A 23,922-nucleotide genomic window follows, 5' to 3' on the forward strand; every position below is an offset into this window, starting at 1 on the left:
CGGGCCGCCGCGGCCTGGAGCCCGCCGCCCGCGCTGCCGGGACCGCGCGGCTCGAGCAGGAACAACGGACTGAGGCGAGGGAGTTACCTCAGGCAACGGGCAGGAGGCGGGGGGGAGGCGCGACCAGGGCGCATGCGCGAAACGCGGGAAGGCGCCTGCTGCGCGTGCGCGGAAGGCCCGCGGGGGGAGGGGCGAGGCCGCGACGCCTCAGAGCGGCTGCGCACAGTGCCGAGCCKTGCCTACTGCGCATGCGTGATAGGACGCGGGGACGGGGAGAGGCGGCAGTTCAACAACACGCAGGTGCGGGKTGGGGTAGGGCGCATGCGCCGTGCGCTTTGTGTAGGGAAGCGGCGCCGAGGGGGGGAGGGCGAAAGGGTGGGGAAATGAAGTGTTTACTTCAGCCCTGCGCATGCGCACGGGGGGGGGTGGCGAGGCGCGGAGGCCGCGGCCACACTGGCGCGCATGCGCGCTTTCGCCGCTGGCGGAGAGGCAGCGCTGTCTCCCCCGAGCCGTGACCTACTTTGCACAGCGCCGCCTGGGGTTCGCGCGTGGCCCTTCCCGCCCCCCAAGCTAAGCAGGGCCCGCCGGGGCTGCCGCGCGGATGGGGGACCGCAGCGCAGCAGGCCCGGAAGGGCGCTGCGGCAGGAYGCGGTTTAGCACCGCGGCCTGGCAGGTGGGAAACAGGGGCCCGGTTGCTCGCAGGGCTGTGGTACACACTTCCTGGGGGGTGGTGGGGACCTTGCCCCAGCTGCCTGCTCGTTGAGCTCCCCCGTGACAAGCTGCCTGCAGCTCCTCGCAAGTGTTGCTGCAGTGGCTTTTGTGCTACTTGACGGGTGAACACACACCACCCTATCTGGGGATAGGGCAGGCCCAGCCAGCAGCTTCCCAGAAGGGATCCTGCTGTGGGGTGAGGTTTCGCTACCTCCGGGGCCTCCTTCTGCTGAGCAGGTGTGTGAAGGTAGCAGGACAAGCACGGTCTGGGGAGGATTTGCAGCCAATAGAGGCAGGCAGCAAAGCCCCAGCACTGAAAGGGATACAACTCTTCCGAGGTCAGAGAGGCACCAGGAATATCCCTGGCTTCAGACTGGCCACACTGCTTGGCAGGCTGCTTTTCAGGCTGGGGAGTGGCAGGAAAGAAGCAGCAGCAGCAGCGTGCACCTGGAAAGTGACCTAGGGAAGAGGACATAGGGGGTGGCACAGCATTTCAAAGGGATGAGGAATCAAGACAACACAGGGATTTCAAGTCCCAGCTTTTGTTTCTGCACTGCCATGGGGAAGCTGCCAGGCAGCTTCTGCAACTCTTCCCTGCGCACGCAGTGCCGACATACCCACCATCCACCGTGGCACATCCAAGACACGTCCCAGGAGATGCAGCTGTTGGTAGCCCTACATGAGCAGGGTCTGGTGTGTTGGGGGGAAGGGGACAGGCCAGCTGTCAAAGCTGTGCTCTGTCCCATAATGCCCAGAAACATGTCCTCTCACATGCTAATATGGTCAGGTCCACTTACCCTGTAATCCAGGGGGGACATCAGCTATTCCCTACACGTGCAGATGGGAAGAGAAGGCAGAGCAGTCACGCTGCTGCAGGGCTGCCCATCCCCTCCCTTTCCAAGCAGCTGTGGCTCCCTCCTAAAGCATGATGATAAAGCTGTTGGGTGCAGACCACAGGTCCCTGAGCTGTGGTGTGGAGCAGCCCATCCAGCACCTCGGGCATTCAGATGTCTTCCGGCTGCTGCCTGAGCCAAGGTGCCGTCCTTGCTTGTCCTATCACACTTGCACACGGGCTCAACTGGAAACCTGACCCTGACCATGCAAGCAGAACAGAGAGCTCAGAGAAAAAAAGCCCTTTCAGCTGCTCCCTCCCTTTTAGTCTAGCTGGCCCCACTGAGCTCAGCAAACACAGCTGCGGGTTCAATATTGCACTGTCCCCCTCCAGTGCAAGGAGGAGAGGGTGGGTTGAGGCTGTGAAATACCTGTTGGGCAACAGGCACTTTCACAGCATGTTTCCTTCGTTCCTGGAGGCAGCAGAACAAGCACTTGTCAGACAGTTGAGATAAAGGGAGGAACAGCCGGGAATAAATCATGCCGAAGCAGCCAGACTTCCTTCTTTGTCAGCATGATGGGCTCTCAGAGAGGCAAGCAGAGCAGAYGCTGGCAAATCTCTGGCCTCATCTCATCTGCCGCTCTTTTGAGGAGCTGCAGCGTACATGCAATGCTCTCAGTTGCTGTYGAAACAAGGCTGGGCTGAGCAGGCACTTCTTGAGGCTGAATGTTTGCAGACCTGGAAGGGGCTGCAAAGCTGAGATCATCTCAGTAAATGAGAGAAGCAGCTTGAAATCAGACTGCATCTCTCCAGGAACAGGCCAGGAGCTTCTGCTGAGAGCCAGATGCGACCACGCACAGCTGCAGAGAGGGGCTGAGGCAATGGGTCTCAAACTGAGCATGAGTCAGAGACCACAGGGCTGCAAAGAAGACATCCTTTGAGGCTGTGTAAACATTTATCTGGAGGTGCAAACAAGGTCATCCTCCCGCCCAGGGCAGCGCTGGGGAGGCCAACTCAGATACTACCCAGTAAGACACTAGCGAGCAACAGGCAAAACACTGCTGGAAACCCCAGCCTGCAAGGAGGAACTAGAGAGGGCTGTGGACATCATGGCAGCCTAGTCACATTTTGACCCAAACTGAACAAAATGAACGAGAACTCCGGTTAACAGCACATCCCTGCTATCTAAATCCCATTTGCTCCTGCCCACTTTGCTCTCTACTCTTCCCAAATCCTCCCGTGTATGGCTTATTTCCACTAACAGCATTTCAACGCTGTGGGACAAACCAGAGGACTGCATTTGTGGATCCGTCTGTTTCCAAACTCAGGAAAGTGCAGCAAAGACCCTGACCACAGAGCATTTCTAGTTACCATTAGGTATAATCTAAAGCTTTCAAACAGAAAAAAAAAAGTGATTTTACTGTCACCCTAGATTGTATTGTTATCCAACAAGGTTTTATTGAAGGGTTAGAGAGGAGAAACACAGAAGAATTTGGGTGAAAAGCACACACATACTCTCATGCCACCATACGCAGACCTGCACAGTTGGCTGGCCATAGGTCAGCAGGGTCCTTGAAGCAGGTATTGCACTCACAGCTTTGATGATCCCACAATAATCTTGCAGTGGGATCTTCTCCTTCTGTACAACATTTTTGTTTCTAGGCAGTGTTCAGGCTTTGGACAGCATGATGCTGGAGCGAGTCAGTACCCCAGGCTGCATAAGCCTGTTATCCTGTTGCTCAGCTGTTTTCTGGCTTAGTTACTACTTATTTTCCTTTGAGCAAGACAAGGCTGCACTTTTTTTACAGAGCAGCAACTAGCCACTCATGCACACCCCCACAAAAACCCACCTTCCCAGCCTAGGCCCATCTCACCCTTAAATGCTGTATCCTAACAAGGGACACCTGGTCCCAAGCTCTGGTTCACACAGCCATCCCAGTCCTTCTCCTGCACCTTGCCCTGGAGAGAGGGACTCCAGTGGGTGGCTTGTAGCATCCCCGTGCCACAAGAGGGCATGTCGAGCCCACGGATGGTGTTTCCCCAAAGCAGCAACCAGCCAAACCGAACTACTACTCAGTAGGGTGTTACTGGGGGAAGGAGGGTAGAGAGGGGAAACACTCAGACACACGCATACAGTAACACTGTGCACAAGCCTGGGCAGTTGGCCAGAGGGTCAGAAGCGTCTTTGGGAGTCAGAGACCTTGGAGTCAGAGGCCTTGGAATAAACTCACAGCTTTGACAGTCCCACAATATCCAGATCCCATCCTTTTATAMGCTGTTTCAGTCTCCAGGCAGCTCTTCAGAGTTGGCTTTTGCCTCCTGGGCTGCAGCGTGCATGATGCTGGCAGGTGTCACTGTCCCAAGCCATGCAGGTCCTTTGCCATGTTGCTCAGCTTTCTTAGCTGCTTGTTCTTCCTCTGTGGTTTGGTTTAAGCCATTTTCCCCAGCTCTTTGGGTTGTACTTTTCCAAAGACCAGCAACAGCGCATCAGTTTACAGCCCTGAAACACCTGTTCTTAGCCCAGACTCAGGTCTTCAAGGTGTTACCTGAATGCTTGCTGAGCCTTCARCGCCCCAGCGTAACATGGGGCACTTGCTCCCAAGCCCCGGTTCCCACACCAGCTTCTCGTGCCAACCTGAWAACAAACCTAGCAGCCCCCCGACCCCGAGCACCGACGCGTTTAGCGTAAGGCCACGTTAGCCTGGATAGGCAGTGCCAGTGCGGTGTTTACAGCGCCATGGGTGGCAAGGGCAGGCTCTTGGAGACTGCAGCCAGCCCAGCTTGCGCCCTGCAGCCTCCCAGAGCACCCATGCRTGGAGCTGCAGCACCCTACAAGCGCTGGTTCCCAGCCCCCAGCAGAGCCCCTGTTTCCCCCAAGCGCCAGCTCACAGAGGCAAGGAGGTGGCAGCGGTGTGCATAGCGATTGTGGTTAGATTTTATTGTCTTTTTTTTTTTAACCCATATTATTGTTATAATACAAAATATACAGACTGGAGATACCAAGCGGGTTGTGGGTCACCATGCCCTGGGGTGGGGTGGGGTGGGGGGGGTCACACACCATGCGACCTGCAGCGTGAGGGGGGAGGCGGCATCTGCTCCGCGTGGTGGTGGTGGGGAGGACCGTGGTGGTGGTGGCGGTGGGGATGGCTGGGAGCCCTGGGAGGAAGGAAGGGGGGCGAGTGGCGGGGGGGGCGAGGGAGGCGGGAGAGGTAAGGCGTGGGACGCCTGCGCTGCCGCCGTCGGGAGGCTGTGGCTGGGTGCTCAGCCCCACGGCGAACCCAGGAACAGGACTGTGAGATGGACGGACTGAACCTAAGACAAAAATAATAATAAAAAAACCCATACCAGGTCTGCAAGGGCTGGGCCAGGAATTGTCCTGCTGGGGGGCAGCCCCATAGCTTTGGCTCAGGGCCCCTTTGGGGGGGGGGGTTTCTAGCGGCTCTGACACCAGGGGCTCAACCTGGGTCTGGGGGCTTGGCCCAGCATGGACCCTCTGGCCTTGCTCAGCCCTTTCCCACCGATGCCAGGCGCCGCCGGCCCTTGGCGGCGCGATGCCAGCCCCACATCTGCTGTGGGGCGGCCAAGCCGGGCTGGGGGCTGCTGGGCTCCGGCTACATCCCCCGTGCTTGGAGGGCTCTCTGGGGTCGGCGTGGGCTCCTTGGCCTGTGGGCGTCACTGCCGCAGTGAAGGACACGGCGGGTCGTGCAGGCAGGACGGGCCCCACGCGGGGAGCTCCCGCGCCCTCCCCCGGGTGGGCGCTCGCCCGGGGGGCACAGCCACGGCGGGAGAACGGGCCGGGCATCAGGGCACGGCTGGGGTGGTGGGACGGGGAGCGGAGGCGCCGATGCCCCCGGCAAGACTCTGTTGGTTCCTAGACGGTGTCGCTGGAGGGTCTCGGCTGGGGCCCGTGCTGGGGCTCCGGGGCTGGGGAGGGTCGCGGGACGCGGGAGCCGTGGCTGCGCGGGACGCTGCGCGCGCCAGAAGCCTCCTCTGCCGCAGCCCCGGGCTGCAGCTTCCCCTCCGGGGACAGGGTGCGGGGAGGTCCGTCCGGGCCAAATGCTTGCCCTGTGCCGGTTGTGCCCACGCTCCGATGTCTGGGAGCGCCTGCTTGGGATCCCCCATGAAAGCAGAGCCGGCCCTGGGGAAGGGAACGTCCCGTCACCGCCTGCGTCTCCGGCAGCGGAGGCCCCTTCCCTTCGGGGTGCCTGTGCAGCCGGCGGCGGGAGGCTCAAAGGAAAAGTCGAGAGAGAAGCAGGTTCTGGGCCCGGCAGCAGGAGAGCTCGGCTGGAGGCAGGTCCGGGAGCTAAATCACGTTGTCGAAGAGCTGCATGGACCGCATGATGTTCTCGTCCTGCGGGGAAGAGGTGGGAGATGGTGGGGCTGGGCACGGAGCTGCTGTTTCAGCGGTTCTTCCCAAATCTTGTTGCACCACATTGCTGTGCTCTGGCAGCCCCAACCCACAAACTGGGATGGCTCCCGAGGAGGACAGGAGCCCCAGGGGTTATAGGCAGCTTTGCAGCCCTAGCAGGATGCCCAGCCCTCCTCACCCGCACAGGGATGGTGTCCCAGCCCCAGAGCAGAGCAGGTGGTGGCTTTACCTTCTGGCAGGACTCCAGGAACTCCTCGATTGTCACCACTCCATCTTTGTTTCGGTCCATTTTCTGCAGATAAACACAGCACAGAGGAAATGGCGGGGACAGCCGCGACTCTGCTCACTGCTCCCAGGAAGAGCCGAGCACCCCGCTCTGCAGGTCATGCAGGGGTTTGGACCCCGTGCATCCCTGCCTGCAGCTGGCTCACACACCATGCAGGGGCATAGAACTGAAGAGGGGAGGAAGCAGAGCTTCCTACCCTAAATGCCCAGTGGGGGCCATTCCATGGTTCAAACCCCCTCGACACAAGTAAGCTGCTTGCTGTGTGCCCTGCTTCATCCCCAGCATGCGCTGTTTTCTCTTGCTCCGTGCCAAAGCCTGCTCTCCATGCTGGCTTCAAGCCAGAGCTTGCTCTTCCCCATGGGATGCTCAGCTCACCTGGAAGAAGTTCTCCACATGCTCCCGGGGCGCTTCCTCCCGCATGGCTGGGTAGGTGTATTTGCCCATCATGTCGTAGATGGACTTCATGATGTCCAGCATTTCCTGAAGGGAAGGGGAGGAGAGCTGCAGTATCGATCTGGGGTTTTGAACCCTGCTTGGTCCCCAGCTTGCACCACTTCTGTGATGCCCTCAAAGGACCTGTGGGGTGCTCACGTGTGTTCCTGCCACCTCAGTGCACRGTGCAAGTTCATGTATGTATCCACATGGTTGATGAATCCACAAAGCAGCACATCCCCTCACCTACCCTCCCATGTGCTCAATCCACCCCCCCACCACAGAGACACCTTCAGACATCAGTGCTGATCAGGAGGGCTGATCCCATACRTGGACCAGTTTGTAAAGCTGAGCTAAGTAAATATTGATTTCCCTCTCTCCTACAGAGCTCAGCCAATGCCCCTGGGTCCTGCCCTCATTCCCGCAGGCCTGTGCTGGCCCTGGGGGTCCAGCCTGGCCACCCAGTCCCACCTCTTTGGTGATGCAGCCATCTTTGTTCAGGTCATACAAATTGAAGGCCCAGTTCAGGCGGTCATCAATGGTGCCCCGCAGGATGATGGACAGCCCAGACACAAAGTCCTGCAAGGATGGAGAAGGCAAACAGGTGAGAGCTACAGCCACAAAGGGCTTTGCAGCCATGGAAGGCAGAGCCCCACTTGTCTACAAACGGTAAACTCATTCCCAGAGTCAGCCTGCCCTGTGGTTGGGTCTGGGCTGACATGGGAAATGTTCAGTGGTGAAAGGAGGCTGGCGGCAATTGATTGTTTGCTGACATGTCCCACATGGATCACTTGGGTTGCAGCGCCCAAGACAGCAATACATGCCAGGGCTTAGCACTCAGCCAAGACCTGCACAAGACCCAGCCACGGTTCTGGCTGTCTATCAGATAGCTACAAAACACTTGCTGGTCTCTCTTCCTCCAGCCAGAAGCAACAGAGATGTTCTTTTTTATTGTCTGTTTTTCATTATAAGAGGAAGCAAAGATCCCCCAGACCTCCTGACCTTGAGTGAAGTTCCCCATAAGTCTTCAGCCATGAGCAACACCTCTTATACCTTCATCCTGGTTTGTGATACCTGAACAGACATGCCCTCCCTACCACGCTACCATCCCCCTCTGCGGCTCACCTCAAAGCTGACGGAGCCATCGTGGTCAGTGTCAAAGGCGTTGAAGAGGAAGGTGGCGTATGTGCTGGAGTCTGGGGAGAGGCAGACAGTGGTGGGGCGGCGCTCAGATACTCACAGCCCTGTCAAACTCCCCCATGTGAGCGCTTCAGCGTGGGGAGGGACACAGGGATGGGGACGGGGCGCAGCACTCACCTCCCTGGGGGAAGAACTGTGAGTAGATCTGCTTGAAGTTTTCTTCATTAACGATGCCACTTGGGCACTCCTGCCAGGGCAAGTCACAGCGTCATCCCATCTGCATGGCCAAGCCTTGGAGACAGTCTGAGCGCACCCTTGGAGCTGGGYTTGCCAAGGGCTTCCATCCCCTAAAGTCTTGCAGATGTCCTTGCATCCTGCCCCTTTTCCTCCCCAAACCCTGCACTGCCAGGTAGATGTGGCTGATGAGGCTAGTTGAAATGTGCTCCTGATTTTGTGGGCGGGCAGCAGCACCCCCTGCCAGAAGGTCTGCCCCAGCACTATGGAGGGATTTCCATGATTACTCAGAAGACAGCTCTCTGCAACCAGGGAGGGGCTCTGCACTCCAGGTACCCAGGGAAGTGGGTGCCTGGGGTGCACCCAAGGAAATGGGAATGTCTCTCTGCAGAGCAGTGGATCAGGCCTCCCTACTGAGCTCAGGAACCTCCCTGGAGGTGGGCTCACACCTGGGAGAAGTTGCATGCCCAGCATCTGCCATCCAAAGCTCTCCACTGCTGCACAGATAGGGATGGCTCTCTCCCCCATTCACCAGACATTTGGTGCCCAGCAATTGCAGACAGCTTCACTGTTCTTGTCTGCAGGAGAACTCGGAAATAGGGTGATCTGGTGCTAGTAAAGCAGATGTCCTGTGGTCCTGGAGCAGTTGGGAGCTCTGATGTTCAGGGCATTTTCCCAGTTTGCTTCTAATCTCACTGTTTGCCTTTTGGTGGGGACCGACCAATGCCAGAGCTGGGGTCTGGCAGACGAATGCTGGGAGAAGGTGACCAACTCCTTCTAGCACAATGAACCTTCAGATGGACCTGAGATCTCTCACAGAGCCGGGGGGCTAACACAGGGACCTGGTGCCTCTCCAGCCTGTGTCACCAGTCTGATAATCTGGTGTCTAGAGTCCCTGAAAGATTCAGTGCACTGTGTTGTGCTTAAAAATAAATAAATAAATAAAATAAAAGCCAAAGCAGGGTTGAGTGTGGCATCTAGCTTAGACCTCCCAAGGCTTGACATTATTTTCATCCCCAGGATGCTGAAACTGTTTTCAAACCCKGGGTACTGCCAGGTGCAAAGCACCCTCTGAGGTGCATTGGAGGAGAAGACTAGCAAAGCCAAGCCAGGGTTACTTACATTCTTGAAGCCTCGGTACAGGACCTGCAACTCTTTGCGGGTGAATTTGGTCTGCTCCTGGAGCTGCTCCAGCCCCTCAGGGCGGTGGCAGACGGTGGAGAGCTCAAACTCATCTTCAACACTGTCTGCAAGAGAACCAGGGGAAGAGAGGGCAGCTGAGGCCAGCACCATCCTGCCCTGCCCCTTGCCCCTGTGCTGGGGGCCAGGAGAAGCCTTTTGCACATCACTGCTGGTCCCCTCACCCCTGCCCCAGGGTGGCACGGATTTGGGGTGCCCTGCACACCCAGAGCTGGGTGTCCGCCAGGACACTCGGAGACACCCTGGGCATGGGCAGTGGCTGACATCGGCCAACAGCCTCCCACAGCCTATGCTCGCTGCAGCCAGTGCCCCGGAGCCGCGACCGGGGGATCCCCATCCCGCCCCCGGGAACGGCTGCAGGGCTCCCAGCCCCGCTGCTCCGCAAGATAGCGCCCCACCTCGGCTAGCCCCCAGCCATGGGGGTGGGGGGTGCTCAGGCCCTGACCCCTCCATACTCACCTTTTCCCCCAGGAGAGGGACCAGCTTGCACAGCGGGGCAGGGTCCCGGTCCCCGTCCAGGCACTCGGGCTCACAGAGGAGCCAGGAGCACCCGGCACAGGGGCCGGGCTCACGGGCAGCTCTGCCCTCGCTCCTTGCTCAGCTCGCTCCCTCCCTGTCACACCTCCATCTCCAAGCCAAGGCTGAGCTTGGAGCAGACCACGCTCTGGCTCCTAAACCGGCACTGGGAGGGTCCTGCGGCATAGCCCAGAGCCAGCTCCACTCCAGAGCGGCTCTAGCCGCTGGCGGGCAGCTCAGYGTCCCGCGAGAGCTCCTCCAGCAAGCTGGAAACAGCCTGGGAGCGGGCAAGGATGGAGGTGGGTGCAAAGCCCATCGGATCGGACCACTCTGGGACAGGACTGGTCCTGACACCCCCGGCTCCGGGGCAGGGGGGGCGGCAGAGCCTGTCGTGGCAGGGCCGCGGCAGAGGGCAGCCGGGGACACACACACACAAAGGCAAGAAGAAGCACTTGCTTTCGCTGAGCGAGGGGATGGATTTGGGCCGGCAGCAGGGCAGCAGTTTGAGGAATCGCTGCTTCAGCGCTTTTTTAGTTTGGCCCGGCGGGTTGCCTGGAAGAAAGAAGGAGTCACCAAGCAGAAGAAGAGTTAACAGAGCAGCGGCCCCCGGGCCCAGCCGGTAGCAGGGCCAGGGCATCCAGCGCGGGGCGAGCAGGGCCGGAGGCAGCTCATGCAGCAGGGGACAGAGCAGGAAGGCGAAGCCCACCCAGGATCCGCTTGGCCTTTCTGCTTCGCCCCAGGACAAACCCATCTCTGGCGTTTCCCTCCTTGAGAAGCTCCCAAGGCTCCAAAAAAGGTGACAACAAAAGGGTGACTGTCCTGGGCTACCGAGATGCAGGTCCTCCATGCATCTCGTCGGAGCATGCCGGGGTGCACCAGAGACACCCCCCAGCCCAGAGATCAGGGAAATGGCAGGACCACACGCTGCCTGTTAGCCCCAAGGCCGAAGGCCTGCTCCATAGGGAGCTTCCTCGCCGCCCAGGGCTGTGCACGCCCAGGGCTGTGCACGGAGGCAGGGCTGGGGCAGGACAGAGCCCRGAACGAGACGTGTTGAGAAATAGCTTGCATCTGGACTCCCCCGAGTCAGGACTGGAGGGGAACGCCGTGGCTTGGCGCCGGGTTTGATCCTGCTGGCAYGTGACGGCTGCACGCGAACCATGCACCGAGCCCAGCCATGCACCCCAGACTGCGACATGCACCCCCATCCCAGYGTGGCACCGGGGATCCAAGCCCGGGGCCCAGGTTTGAGACAGCCAGAAAGGGATGGGGCGCWGGGCTTCAGCTTTGGCCAGGCTATGGGGCAGGGTTGTGGGGCTCCCCACATCAGCCTGCCTCAGGAGCATTCCTTCCAAGTGGTTCCTGTGTGGGCAGCAGGTCCCTTCACTGCCCAGACCCCTTGCTGCCCTCTGTCCCCGATCCCAATCCTGGGACTTTGYTCAGACCCATCTCTTACCCGTTGGTGCTGCCCCATGGCCACAGACCCACAACCTCCCTTCATGCAGGGCCCCACAGACTGCCTCAAGCCAGCGATCTCAGCACAGGACTAACGCCACAGGCAGGGAGGGGAGGAAGGGATGCAGACAGCTATGTGGGGCACCGATGGCACGAAAGGTGCAAAGTCCCTCTGGCACCATGTTTGCTCTGAAGGTCCTGGACATCTGCAAGCAGCCCGCCCCAAGGCCATGATACCTGCTATCCTGGACCCCAGTTTTGGGGTTGTTTCTCTATGGGGCTAGCAGGAGATGGGACTTCTCCACCGGCTTTCTCAGCCCTGTGGGCTGAGCTGTGCCCCGAGCGCTGGGGAAATGGTGCTGTGCAAGATCCATCTCCAGTATCTGAGGGGATATCGGTCTGCATCCAGCAGCTGCCAGCCCTGGTCAGAGGGGCCAGTGCCCCTGGGCAGGACCACAGGCCCTTCACACTCGCATCAAAGCAGCTGGCTGGTGCTGGGGCAGCTAGCCCAGGTACCCTTGGCAGATGGAGAACAGCTCCAAGAGGTCATTGTCCACTCCAGCATCATATAAAGCCACTCGGATAGATAGGGAAAACTTGTCCCCGGGGAAGTGGCATCCACAGCAGGGATGCTGCAAATGCCAGCAATGTGCAAATGTTAGGGATGCACAAATGCTCACCCTGGCATTTGTGATGGGGCAACACAGGCAGGGGTGAAGACCAGGATCTTGACACTAACAGGACAGCATGACGTGGCCCCATTCACTCTGGGGTTTGTGGACATGGGAAGAAAGGGGTTTCAATTTACTAGAAGGGGGCATCTCAGTTGTGCATAAAATATGATTTTATCCCAGCTACTTTTCTGGGGCTTTAGTTTACAAAGGGAAAGGAAAATTGCACCTTTCAAACTTCCAGAGACGTTCTGGGCCCAAGTCTCCTCCCAGCAGAGCAGAGCTGTGGGAATAGACCTCGGAGGCAGGAGCAGTCCTCTAGCCCAACAGGAAAAGACAGGACAGGCAAAGCAACACTCAACGCAAGTGTGATGAACCAAGAGAGGGAGCAGGGTGGGAGGAAAACCACACAGCGAGAGAGAGAGAGATGCAACAGAGAGTAAACTGTGGTTGGACTCACAGGGGCAGCAGGTATAGGCACGTGCAGTAGGTCAGGTCGGGTGCAAGTTACACTTTAGTTTGTTATAAAGAAGGAAAAAGAAAAAAAAATAAAGAACATGGGCATTTTCTTAAGGAGGAAACTGAATGGAGCCCAATACCAGGGGACCCAGGGCAGGGGAAGGGAGCAAGTTAGGCACATGCAGCTTAACAACGGGAGAGGGGGTGACCAGGGCTGGGGTTTTGCTGTCCYGGCTTTGGTGTGCCCATCTCCAGGGGAGGGCTCTGCTGGGGAGGACACACTGTCCCCTCTCCATCCCCAGCACCCAGACCATGAGCAAGTCCCCAAGGCCAGCTGGGCTCCACCTTGCTGGGAAACRGCTCTGCCCAAACGCGGGGCTCATTGCCTGGACACGATCTGCTCCACTGGGGCTCATCTGCAGCACGAGAAGGGCCCCCAGTTCCTGCCACTACCAGCCCCCAGCAGAAACAGCTCCTTTCCTAAATGTCCTCCACCCACCCGCCAAAGCTATCAAGTCGCTGGCACAAAACAAGCAAACAGAAAGCGCTGACAGTGTTTTATCTGCTGCGGGAGGTCTGCCAGGTTAAGTGGTTTGTCGCTTCCCATGCATCACTCCACAGCCCAGTGACTTCAGGCACGCGCGCGCGCACACGCACACACACCAAGTTTCCATCCTTAGGCAACACCAGAAGAAAACGGGATCTCCCATTCCCACCTCCACACACGGTTGAAATGAATCCATGCAGTCATTARTACCGGCTCTGCAAAGGGACCCAGCGCTCAGCAGAAGGACCAACAGCATCTCGCCGGTGCACCCCAGGTGATCCCCATCAGGGTAGCCGGGGCCGCTTTGTATTCAGCCACCGGCAGCTGATGCGTCCTCGGTGGCTGGATCCAGCCAGTGCCACACCGCCGAAGCAGGGAGTTACATGCTGTGGGGCTGACTGCCTCTCCAAATGCCACGGGGGGAGGACCTGAACCCAGGACCAGGGTCGCATGGGAAGCTCGGGACCCCCCCTCCCGCAGCAAGGCAGCTCTGCGGTCTGCCCAGAGAGAGAGAGCAGGACCTGGGGTCAGCCCCGATCACAGCCGTGTCCCTGCCCTCCCTGCAGGGCCACGCTCATCAGGGCTTTCCCCAGTGGCACAGTCTGCAGAGCCACCAGGAAGCAGAAAGCCCAACGCAGAGACAGAAGCTCTATGGCCACAGAAACAACCACCCCCCCAGCCCCCATTCCACAGCACCCTCCTGCTGGAAAAGACTCCACCAAAACCACCACTAGGCAATGCCAAAACCCCCCCTTCGCTCACAGTAACTCATCCTTAACATGATGAGTGGGAGAGGTGCAAATGAGTGGCTTTAAGGCCCCTGAACATGGRCCCAGCAGCATTTCATCCTGCCTGYTGGACCACCCCAKTGCCAGGACCCCAGCCCTCGGCAAGCCCTKCTGCATCCCACAGTGGTGAGACCCCGCAGTTTCTCCCAGCTCCCTGCAGGTCCTGCACCTGCAGCTCCCAAAGCCCATGTTCAACTGCCTAGGGTTGCCCCATGGAGATTCAGACTGTGGGACCTGGCAGGAGGAGCTGGTATCCCAGGGATGAATCACAGGATCGGTAAGGTTGGAAGAGACCTCTGGAGATCATCTAGTCCACCACCCTGCTCAAGCAGGGTCACCTAGAGCATGTTAGACAGGGTTGCATCCAGGCAGGTTTTGAATATCTYCAGAGAAGGAGACTCCACAACCTCTCTGGGCAACCTGGTCCAGTGCTAATGACCAGTTCCAGTGCTAATGACCTGCCTGCAGCCCGCTCTGCTCCCCCACTGCAGCGCCCAGCCTAGCCACCTCCTGGGTCGGATAGAGCTCAGCAGGACCCACAGCACTCCTGGTTCTGCTCTGAAGACTAGCACAAGGAAGAGACAGTGAGGTCCCCCAGCTGCCTGGAGGTGTCATGATGGGTCCTGCCAGCTGCAGCTCTGCAAACGGCCCTCATCCATTAGAGGTGTCAGAGCAGTGAGTAAYCAGGGCCAGGGTGCCTGCAGCAGCCGCTGGGGCCAGGAGGCAGCAGACGGTTGTTCATCAAGGGAATGAAATCAGAGCTGGCATCTCTCAGGGTGAGGGACAGAGTCCTGCCCTGGGGAGACGTGGCCTCAGCCTGGGGCATCCGGAGCACAGCAGGRCTGACAGAGAGAGAGCACAGCGTAACGAAGGCTGGGCGCAGCCACGCGAGACCTGAGGTTCATGGGACTGCAAAGACCGGGGACTCGGGGCTGGGCTGCTCTTCTGTGCCAGGGAGCCAAGAGAGGCTGCAGGACCCTTGCACTGGGCAACCCCAAAAGGGACAGAGGGCACAGGCTAGAACTGGCCGCAGAGATCAGAGCCTAGGGGAGATACTGGCAGAAAAATTATTTCTTTGGCCATATGATGTATGAGATGCTGCGAAGTGGGGACAGGACTGTCTGYGGGGACTGAATACAGATGCCAAAGGGCTTTAAAGCTCAGGGGCTCCCCAAAGGCTGGTGGAGCAGGCCTGAAAGACAGGGACGGTCTGTGCATTGCCCTGCTTCAAAGCCCATGCACAGGGCCACAGAGCTGGTGCTCGGTATGCTGCAGGCAGAGCCCCCAGGCCTGTCTCATGGGACCAAAGCCCTGGAGAGGACATTTTTACCCAGACACCAGATATACCCTTCTCCCCCACCCTCACCCCAGSAAGGCACAAGGACTGTGTCCTCAGCCATGGGACAGCTGGATCCCAGGCAGCCCAGCAACATCCTGAAGCCCAAGCACGCTTGGTTGGTTGAAAGCACCTTCTGGGCAAGGCTTCCTCCTCCTCTTTCCATCCTCAACCACCGATTGCTCCTCTGATCACTGCTTTCCGCACATCCCCTCTGTCTGGCTGCTTGGGCTGTGACCTGCAGTCCTGTCATCTTGCAGCATCCCCAGACCCAGCTGGGAGGCCGAGGGGACGGGGGCAGAAGGAGGCTCACAGTCCCCCAAATCGCACTTGTCACCAGCTGTGCAAGGTCTGCCAGCAGCCCTCCCCGAAGACGAGCTCATCCACAGCGCACGCTAGGAAGGTGGCCGAGGGAAACAGGGTGCGAGTCTCTGCCCTGCTGTGCCCCATTCCTCTACCACCCCCTCCACCCCATCTGCTAATTCCCTCCCTGGACATCTTCCACCCTCAACTGCTCCCTCCTCGCCTCCTGAGCAAACGAACACCTGCACCTCCCTGCAGCAGGGCTTCGAACCCAGCGGCAGGTGAAATTACAGTCCCTCCGCACAAGCAGGCAGCGCTGCGCCCTGCGGCCAGGCGTGCACAGGCCTCCTCCTGCCAGAGCCATGGGCACAGCAGGAAAGCAGCTGCCCAGCCCGGCCAGCTGGCCGCAGGGCGGGATCCCGCCTTGCCCCTGCGCTGGCCCACCTCCACCCCATAGAGCCCTCCCAGGACAAGGGCAATGCTTGGACACCCGCACACCCAGCCTGCAAGCTGGCACAGCAGGTGAAAACAGAAATGCTCTCTCGGCCATGGAACCGCAGCCCTGTTTGCAGGGGCTTGGGGGCACGGGCACTGCYGACAGAACAGATCTCCGGGGCTTAAGACGAAGGCTGAAACTGCACCACGCCAAGGTGCACCCAGCACCCACGCACGTGGCACCCGCTGGCTCTGCAGGGGGGACATGCAGGTCACAGCCACGTGCAAGGTCTGCGGCTCTGCTCCAGGCACTGCCCAGGCTGGGGRCTCCCTGCAGCCTGCCCAATGCCCCGTCTCACGGGCAGCAGAGCRGAGACCCTAGCCTGGGGCTGGCAGTTGCTGGAAAGCCTCTCTGAGCCTGTTCTCCACGTATCTCTTGTCTAAGGGCTGCTTTTGGTCTGACCACCCTGAGCTCCTGTTCCAGTGGCAGATGCTCTGGGGAAACGAGACACTTCCCTGCCACCCTCCCGGGGCACTGGGAGGGGATGCTGAAGTCAAACTGGCCAAGGGGACGTCGGCTCCCTCCCTGCCTGCCTAGCACAGCTGGGGCAGGAGATGCTGCCCCAGGGCTGCACCATGATACCCCCTAGATGCCTGCACAGTGGGGATCACAACCCCACAGAGGCCTCACTGGGGGTGCTTCTGTCTCCATATGTGCCCAGACCAGGGTCTAACCCTGCTCCTGACAGGAGAAAGGCAAAAGCAGACACCATTCAGCACCTTCCAGGCTCCTGGACTGCTAAGTCTAGCATGACATCATGCTAGAGAGCCCCTGATCATTTCCAAACTGCCCTTCTCCCAAACTTGAATTTGACTCAGAGGYTTTGTCTTGGCCCTTTGCACTTTGCAGAGACCCAGAGCATCATGGTGATCTCTGGGCCAGGACCCCTGGGCAGCAAGCSCCATGCCCAGCCCCGTGTTAGCCAGCTGTGATGGAGCAGAGCTGCAAGGAGAGCTGTCCCATGGGCTCATTTACCCTCTAGGAGAGCCAACGCTTTATTTTTAGCCTGCAATTTTCCCATCTCCTCGTGGAGGAGCAATCTCTCTGCCCTGAGGGCCCAGGGCCCCTCTCCAGGGCAGGCTGCAGCAGAGCGTGGCCACCGGCTCCTTTTCCAGCCGTGTCCCCTTGCTCCCCGCTCTGGGCACGCCTGCAACAGAGACAGAACCAGGCCAGAGGGAGCTGGGATGAAAGCGGTGTGAAAAGTGATTAACACGAGGCCGGAGGGAGAAGATTCAACAAGCTAATTACGCCTGGCTGGGCTGAGCGGGACGCGGCGCCGAGCCGTGGCGGAGCCGGCGGGGTGCATGCCACGGCACCGCGGCCCTCGGGGACGCGGGGCAGGTCGGTGCTGGTGAGAGCCACCCCAGCCTGGTCCCAGCCCAGAGCAGGCTGCAGGGAAGGGGCTGGGGCCCAGCACCCCGGGGCCAAGTCCCCTTTCCCTCCCGGCTTCACCTTGTCTTTTTAAATAGGCAGCTTTCCTGGACTGGGTTTCTGTGCTCCAAGAACTACCCGACCTGCAGCCAGCTTGCACTGACCTCTCCGGTCTGTGCATCCTGCCAGGATTGCTGGCCTGACCCCTGGCACCGCGCCCCAAAGACGGGTCCCTCCCGCAGCCAAGACGCCGCGCTGCTGCCAAAGGCGTTCCTTGAAAGCAGGAGGAAACCAGGGCTCGGCTCTCGCCRGCACGACGGGCATGCCCGAGGCCTCGCAGGGCTCCCCCGCGAACCCCTCGCCGCCGGGCGCAGGCCCCCGCGCCCCCTGCTCGCGGCAGCGCCCRGGCCGGCTGCTGCTTCCTCCCGCTTCTCCCCGAGGACCCGACGCRCCTCGAGACGACAGGAAGGGTTCGGCAGCCTCCGTAGGCTCCAAACCCCCAGCGCCCCAGGGAAGGCAGAGGGGCCAGAGCGCCCCGTGGCAGGGGCCATCCAGGACCACCCCCCTCCCCATCCCCACGCTGCGGAGGGTCCTGGCCTGGTCCGGCTGCAGGAGCCCTGCCAGCCCCGGGCAGGCACTAATTACGCCGTCGATTACAGTCTGCAGCTTCRTCTAATATTCATCTGAGGCTCGGTTACGCGGGCGGCTCTCCCAGCCTTTCATCTCCTTCGAGCTGCCCGCCCGCCCTTCCTCCCAGCCGGGACCAATTGCTCCTCGCTGAATTATTGATACTGCACTTCAGAAGCCAAAATCAATAGCGTTTTCCTTCACCTCTCCCTTCCCAAAAGCTCGGCCAAAGCGGCATCTCGGCGCAGAGGGTGGGAGCGGGCGGCGCGCGAGCCCCTTGGCACCGAGCAGYTCACAGGTGGCTCCTCCAGGGAATATTTGGGGCTGGGGACAGGCACGAGCAAGGCTGGTAGCATAGGGCAGGGGCGGGGTGGCACCGGCCCACTGGCGATTAACCAGCTGCTAAACGATGCCAGCTCGGCACTCTGGGGCCAGGTTGCTCACAGCCTCATCCGGCCGAGTTTTGGAGCCCTGCGCGGCTGGAGATCCCCCACGGTGGCAGACGGGGGTCTCGTCACAAGATGCTCCCCCGAGCCGGTGGCATCTCACAGGTCTCCCGCGGAGCAGCTCCGTCCCCGGCCTGCCAGCGYGGAGGCACCGCTCCTCCCAGCGCGGACTGCCCCTGGGCACACACCGGCACCGCCCGGGCAGAGGCACAGCCGCGGGGACGGCGCGGACAGGGCGGGATGCTCTCGCCTTGCTCAGGGGTGATGCCCACCGCGCCACGGCGGGACACCTGCACATCTCGCAGCGCGCCCAACATCCCCAGAAGGGCCAGCCACCGTCCCTGCCAGGGACCCTTCAGAGGGCAGCAGRCGGATGGCAGCAGAGCTGTGGCACTGTGCAACCTGCCCCAAGTACCAGCAACCCATAAGTACATGGGACAAAGCTGGGGGGTGGCAGGGGGACCAGCGGGGCCATGCAGGAGCGGTGGCAAGCGCCACAACCCCGCAGGTCCCTGCGGCACCCAGAGCGTCTGGCAGCTGCCTCCAAGCCGGGACACGGTGGCAGGCGAAAAAGGAGACAGGAACAGGAGGGAGCAGGACGCGGCCTGGAGGCAGAGCCGAGYGGGCAAGGATGCAGCAGGGGAACGTGCCCCGCTCGCCGCAGAAGGCGCGACGGCTCCCCGGGGGCCGGGGCGCAGCGGTGCCTTGGGGGGGCTGCGCCGGCCCCCCGGGCAGGGGAAGCACGGCAGGCGGTATCGATGGCTCCGGAGCAGATGGCAGGGCCCCAGCTCCATTAGCAGACCCAAGCCATTAGTATACGGTTTCAGGCTCTTTGCATCCCCAGGCTGCCACTGCGGGTCCGGGCATGGCCAGCGAACAGCGCCAGGGCAGGAGTGAGCTGTGCAGGCGGCAGGAACGGCCGCTCGCTCTTCCCCCCCCCCAGAGACCTGTTTGACTCCAGTTAGAGATGCCGGCTGCAGCGCCCAGGAGACCGGGAAGGGCCGCAACCTCCCCGGCCGGGACTCGCGCCGCACGGACGCTGCTCCGGGGAGAGCAAAGTCTCCCACCTGCCGCCTCCTGCCTTCCCACGCCGGGGCTGACCCACACCGCCGCRGGCAGCGACCCACTCCTTTSCCGAGCAGGGCCGTGCACCCGCCAMARGGYGCAGCGCTGGAGGCAAGGTGCCCAGGGCTTGGCTCAGCACCACAAGGCACCATCCTGCCCTAAGCTCCTGCCTCAAACCAGCCCTCGTCTAGCACATGCATTTCCTTCTCCTACCTGCACCTGTTTGGTGACGGGAGCAATTGCCGCCAAAGCGGGGACGCCGGGGTCCCACTCCCAGCTCCACAGCAGGGCACCGCTCCACGCCCGGCCCGCTCCCCACTGCCGCGGTCGGTGCCGCCGGCAGCCGCGGGCAGCAGCGTGGGCAAGCAAGAGCACGGGGAGCAGGAGGGAGTGGAAAGCTCCCCTGACCCCCCCCCCCCCGATCGCCAGCCAAACCGGGGAGCAGGGCTCTGCTCGCAGCACAGGCAGCCTGGCCCCTCCTGGGGCTCACAAGCGGGACGCCCGCTGCCTTAAACTTGCCCGGCCCCTGCCTCAGTTTCCCTCCTGGCCCGATCCACCTGTCTGCACTCTCCGGAGCACGGAGAAACCAAGCAGTTGAGCAGCAGCACCAGCTTCCCTCAGGCTCTCCTGCCTTGCGGCTCTGCAGCCCAGGGAGCCCCCCTCCAGTGGGGCACAGACCCCCTCTCCCTTCCCGCCCCGGCCAACGCGGAGGCCCAGCCCGAGGGCGCTGCCCAGCGGAGACGCTGGCACCGTGCACGGAGGGGGGCGGGCGGTCGCCTCCGCACCCAGCCCGTGCGGGAGCCAAGCATCGCAGCACCCCCGGCACCCCGGCCCCGCTCGCCCGCCCCGCGGCTGCCAGGGCTGGAGGGCACCCGCCGGAGGCAGCTCGGCACGCAAAGCTCCTGCGCACGACGACGCGCCCGCGGGGTCCGGGGGCGCCTTGCACTGCRGAGGTCCCGAAAGGCCGGCCCGATGCACGCTCGCTCACCCCAGCCCTGGGCCGCGGCAGGACCCCGCGGGTCCTGGCCCCAGTGCGGAGCGGGCGCTGCTGCCCCCTCCCTGCGCTGGCACCTCCGCGCTCGCCCCTGCGCGCTGCAGACGGATGCTGTGTGCCAGGASTCTCCCAGCACCCTCTCGGATGCAGCACCCTGAAGAGCACCCTTTGGGGTGGTACCAGGGTGCTCAGCCTGGCACGGGGCTGAAGGCTGCCGGACGGGTGTCCCCGGGGGGAGCCGGCACACACCCCGCCCCCCCGCGCCTGTTACCTTCCAAGGACACGGGCTCGAAGAGGCCGAACTGCTCCAGCACCTTGACGAAGAGGACCAAGACCACCAGCACCGCGATCATTTCAAGGCCTTCCAGGTTCATGGTGGGGGTGTCTCATGGCCCCGCGCCCCCCCCCCCGGCCCCCTCCCCACCGCCCACAAGCCGTCCTGGAGCCCCGTCACCCCAGCGCCGTGGTTGCCGGACCGCGCATCCCCAGGGAGCCCCGCCGGTGTCCCCCGGGGTGGGGGGGATCGGCCGTCACCCCTCTGCTTGGCCGCGGGCCGGCGCGCGAGCAAGAGGTCAGCGCGGGGCTGTGGCGGGCAGCTCGCGGGGCCGCCGGCCGAGAGCCCAGCCAGAGCAGGGCCGCGCGCGCAAGCCGGAGCGGAGGGAGGCCGAGCAGAGGGAGGCGTGGGGGGCGGCGGGGACGGGCGGGGGGGAAGGAGCCATGCTCTCCCATCCCAATGACACCACCTCCATCGATTTGCTTAATGCAGTTGCTAAGGAAACGGGCCACAGATATTAAAAGGCACTCGGTTCCCGGAGCGGGAGGGGGGGGACACAGGACACCTGGCACTGGCTAAACATCCCAGCTGGGGATGACTCAGACTCGTCCTCTGCGCCCCACGCGCTCACCTGCCCCACGGCACCGGTCAGGCCCAGGTCCCCATAACCCTCCCCCGGGAGGGTCCAGGGCAGCAGCTCTGGCTCAGCCCCAGGAGCTGCCCCCATCCCCCGGCAGGTCGGACGAGGCGGGCGGAAAGGCTTGGCCATCTCGCTGGGAGAGCCCAGAGGCCCCAGGGARCGGGGCTGGGTCGGGGAGGCACCTTGCGCCGCCCCGCTCCGGACTGGCCGCGACGGACGTGGAGGGACCTTTGGACAGCGGAGCCCAGGTGGGAAGCGGCTTCGCGACCGGGCTCCTCGTCCCCGCGACGGACCGGCCGCGGCGCCCGCCCGAGCGCCCGTCCCACCCGCCCGCAGAAACACGGGTGCAGGCGGAGCCCGCGCCGCTGCCCCCGCTCGCGGGGACCCTGCCCTGGGCGCAGCGCCGGGGGGCTCCCGGCTGCGACCGCGGCACCGCCGCCGGCGCGAGGCTGAGACCAAGGGGACCCAGCCAAGGTCGCGCTGCGACCGGGAGCAGACGGAGAGCCCAGGCGTCCGAGCACGGCGAGCACGCCTCCGAGCACAGCCGGGACGGCTGGATTTAGAGCCCAGGCATTTTTTACAGCATCCCAGTCSTTGCCCGGCCACCCTTGGCCCCCCCACCCCCCACCCCGCAGCGTCAAGGCCCACAGTTAAACGCACGCCCCAGGTGAGGATGGGGTGGCTGTGCTGTGACCAGGCTGTGGGGCAGACCCTCCATCTAGGTCTAGGCCAGGTCCTTCTGCTCCACGCAGCACCCTGCATGCAGACCCAGGGCAGAAAATCCCTTTTCCACCCTGCTGCCTTCGTGCCAAGGGCAAACATCTCACTGGGCCTGGGGCGAGCTGGAAAGGCGCCTGATGCCAGCCGAAGGCGTTGATGATGCATCAGAAGTGGTTTTGGGATAGAGATGAAAGTCCTCCCTGGAGGAACATCCCTCAAGCTGGAAGCTTTTGAATCTGAYGTTTATTTCCTTTTCTTGGAAAGAGGAAAATTTCCAGCACCGAGGCTGCTGCGGGGGGATTTTTCCTGCAGCAACCAGGCTGGCTCCGGGCTTTGCCCCCACCCCGAGCGACTCGGGGCTGCACCAGCCTGTTGTGCTCTCCGAGGAAGTTTCCCACTGAAGAAAACTGTGGTTTTTAAAGCTTCTCTTGCTGAGCCCCAGGTGCCACCTACCCCCTCCCCAGAGAGGAGCGCAGCCTGGCCTGCAGCCCCCCCAAGACCCCGGCGGCTCCCGAGGCCGTGCCACGTGCTACGGGACTATTTATGCAACCTAGCTTGCGCCAGGACTGGCAACGAGGGTTTGGCCAGCTCCTCGGCAAAGGCCACGGGCTCAGCACGCGCCGGGGGACCGCGGCAGGCCCGCGTCCGCCCCGGGCTGCAGGGCGCGACGGCAGCTCGGCCACGGAGCGGCGCTTTCCCGCGCGCCCGACCCACGCGCAGCCGGGCTCCTCGGCGGGCGCCTTGACAGCGACAAATGACCCAGGGGAATTTTCCATTTCCCCTGGAAGCCGTTATTAAAAGCCCTCCGCCGTTTGCTGCCAGCACGGCGCGGGATCCCGCCAGGATCAGCACAGACGCCCTTGCAGCGGGGCTGGCACCGGGCATCGAGACCCCCCGCGGCACCCCAGGGCTCCCCAGCACGCCGGCTGAGGGGCGGAGATGTGGGTCAGCCCCGAAACGCGGGCTGAGGCCCCCGGCTCGGCASCGGGTGCAGCCCAAGCAGCTGCAGSGGCGGGAGAGMGGGAGACACCCGGGAGCCGGGCTGCACCCCTGCGCCGGGGCCGCGGCAGCCCGGCTCCGCCGGAGCAGCACCAGGCACCGCCGCGGCTGGCACCAGCACACGCCGGAGCAGGATCGGGCCCGGGAGAAAYGGCTGAAGTAACTCAGGAGGAGAAGGTGCATCCCAGAGAGGGGCAGAGCTGGGGGTCCCTGCCGCCGGCACGCAGGCCCCTCGCCGCCTGGCCGGGGTGGGGTCGGACGCGTCCCCGGTCCCCCAGCCCGTACCTTCGATGCCGCTGATGATTTTGAAGCAGCGGGTGGTGAACCAATAGGAGATGAGGAGGAGGATGGCGATCAGGGAGGCATAGAGCAGGCTGTCGTTGTGCAGGGATGTCCTCTCCATGGCTCCATCCCGCGCGCCCGCCYGCCGCGCTAACTGGGACGGCCCTGCCCCGGTGGCGGTCCCCCACCGCCGCCGCCGCCGCCGGAGGAGCCGGCCACGGCGGGCAGGGAGGCGGGGGGCTGCGCGGGCGGGCAGGCAGGTAATTGGGAGCGCCATGTGAGAGCCAGGCTCCCAAACCAATTACCTTGATTGCGCTCAGGCAGCACACGGCAAACAGTTAAAAATAACCCTCCCGGCCCGGGGGGGACGGTGGCACCGTCAAGCAGAACAAGGCAGCAGAGCACCGACGGAGCTCGCTGCACGAGTGGCTGCACCTCCCCGCAGCAGGGCCAAAGGGAGGGAAAAGGGCCCTCCGACAGGCCCGGCGAGGGACGCGGGCCCTGCCAAGCCCCCGGATGCCTCCTGCCCTGGGCACGGTGGCGGCGGCAGGACGCCCAGCCCCGGATAGTGCCGGGTCCGCACCGCCTGTCCCACTTCAGGCTGCGACGAAAACCGCCGCGAAGAGTCCCCCGCCCCCAGCCACATCCCCGCCGGCTCTCGGTGCTGCCAGCAAGCCCAGCCCTGCCACCCAGCTAAAATTAACCACCCCGCCAAGCACCCGCCGTGTATAA

General features: G+C 62.3%; 1 protein-coding gene and 1 long non-coding RNA gene across 2 annotated transcripts; one reads left to right on the forward strand and one right to left on the reverse strand.

Annotated features, from left to right (window-relative positions):
- Positions 1-4,463: 4,463 nt before the first annotated feature.
- Positions 4,464-10,845, reverse strand: KCNIP2 (potassium voltage-gated channel interacting protein 2). Its single transcript, XM_085306396.1, has 8 exons — positions 10,177-10,845; positions 9,127-9,251; positions 7,948-8,017; positions 7,756-7,826; positions 7,102-7,209; positions 6,574-6,678; positions 6,142-6,204; positions 4,464-5,894 (listed from the first exon to the last, which is right to left on the reverse strand). Exons 1-8 carry the CDS (start codon positions 10,565-10,567, stop codon positions 5,847-5,849), a joined length of 981 nt encoding a protein of 326 aa, XP_085162522.1. The 5' UTR covers positions 10,568-10,845; the 3' UTR covers positions 4,464-5,846.
- Positions 7,207-8,967, forward strand: LOC146595018 (uncharacterized). The gene is made up of 2 exons (XR_014896008.1): positions 7,207-7,299; positions 7,603-8,967. It is a non-coding gene; the product is annotated as an uncharacterized LOC146595018 (long non-coding RNA).
- Positions 10,846-23,922: the final 13,077 nt, after the last annotated feature.

This window comes from Rhea americana, unplaced genomic scaffold (genome assembly GCF_003343005.1).
Source record: "Rhea americana isolate MKP2758 unplaced genomic scaffold, rheAme1 scaffold_24, whole genome shotgun sequence".
NCBI classification, from domain to species: Eukaryota; Metazoa; Chordata; class Aves; order Rheiformes; family Rheidae; genus Rhea; species Rhea americana.

Bases quoted from the DNA above. Each gene is read 5' to 3' on its own strand.
- KCNIP2 (XM_085306396.1), bottom strand. From the start codon at position 10,567: ATGGAGGACCTGCATCTCGGTAGCCCAGGACAGTCACCCTTTTGTTGT. The intron at 8,018-9,126 runs GTAAGTAACCCT...TTGCCCTGGCAG, and splicing joins TGTACCGAGGCTTCAAGAAT to GAGTGCCCAAGTGGCATCGT. The intron at 5,895-6,141 runs GTAAAGCCACCA...TCTTCCCCGCAG, and splicing joins TCCTGGAGTCCTGCCAGAAG to GACGAGAACATCATGCGGTC.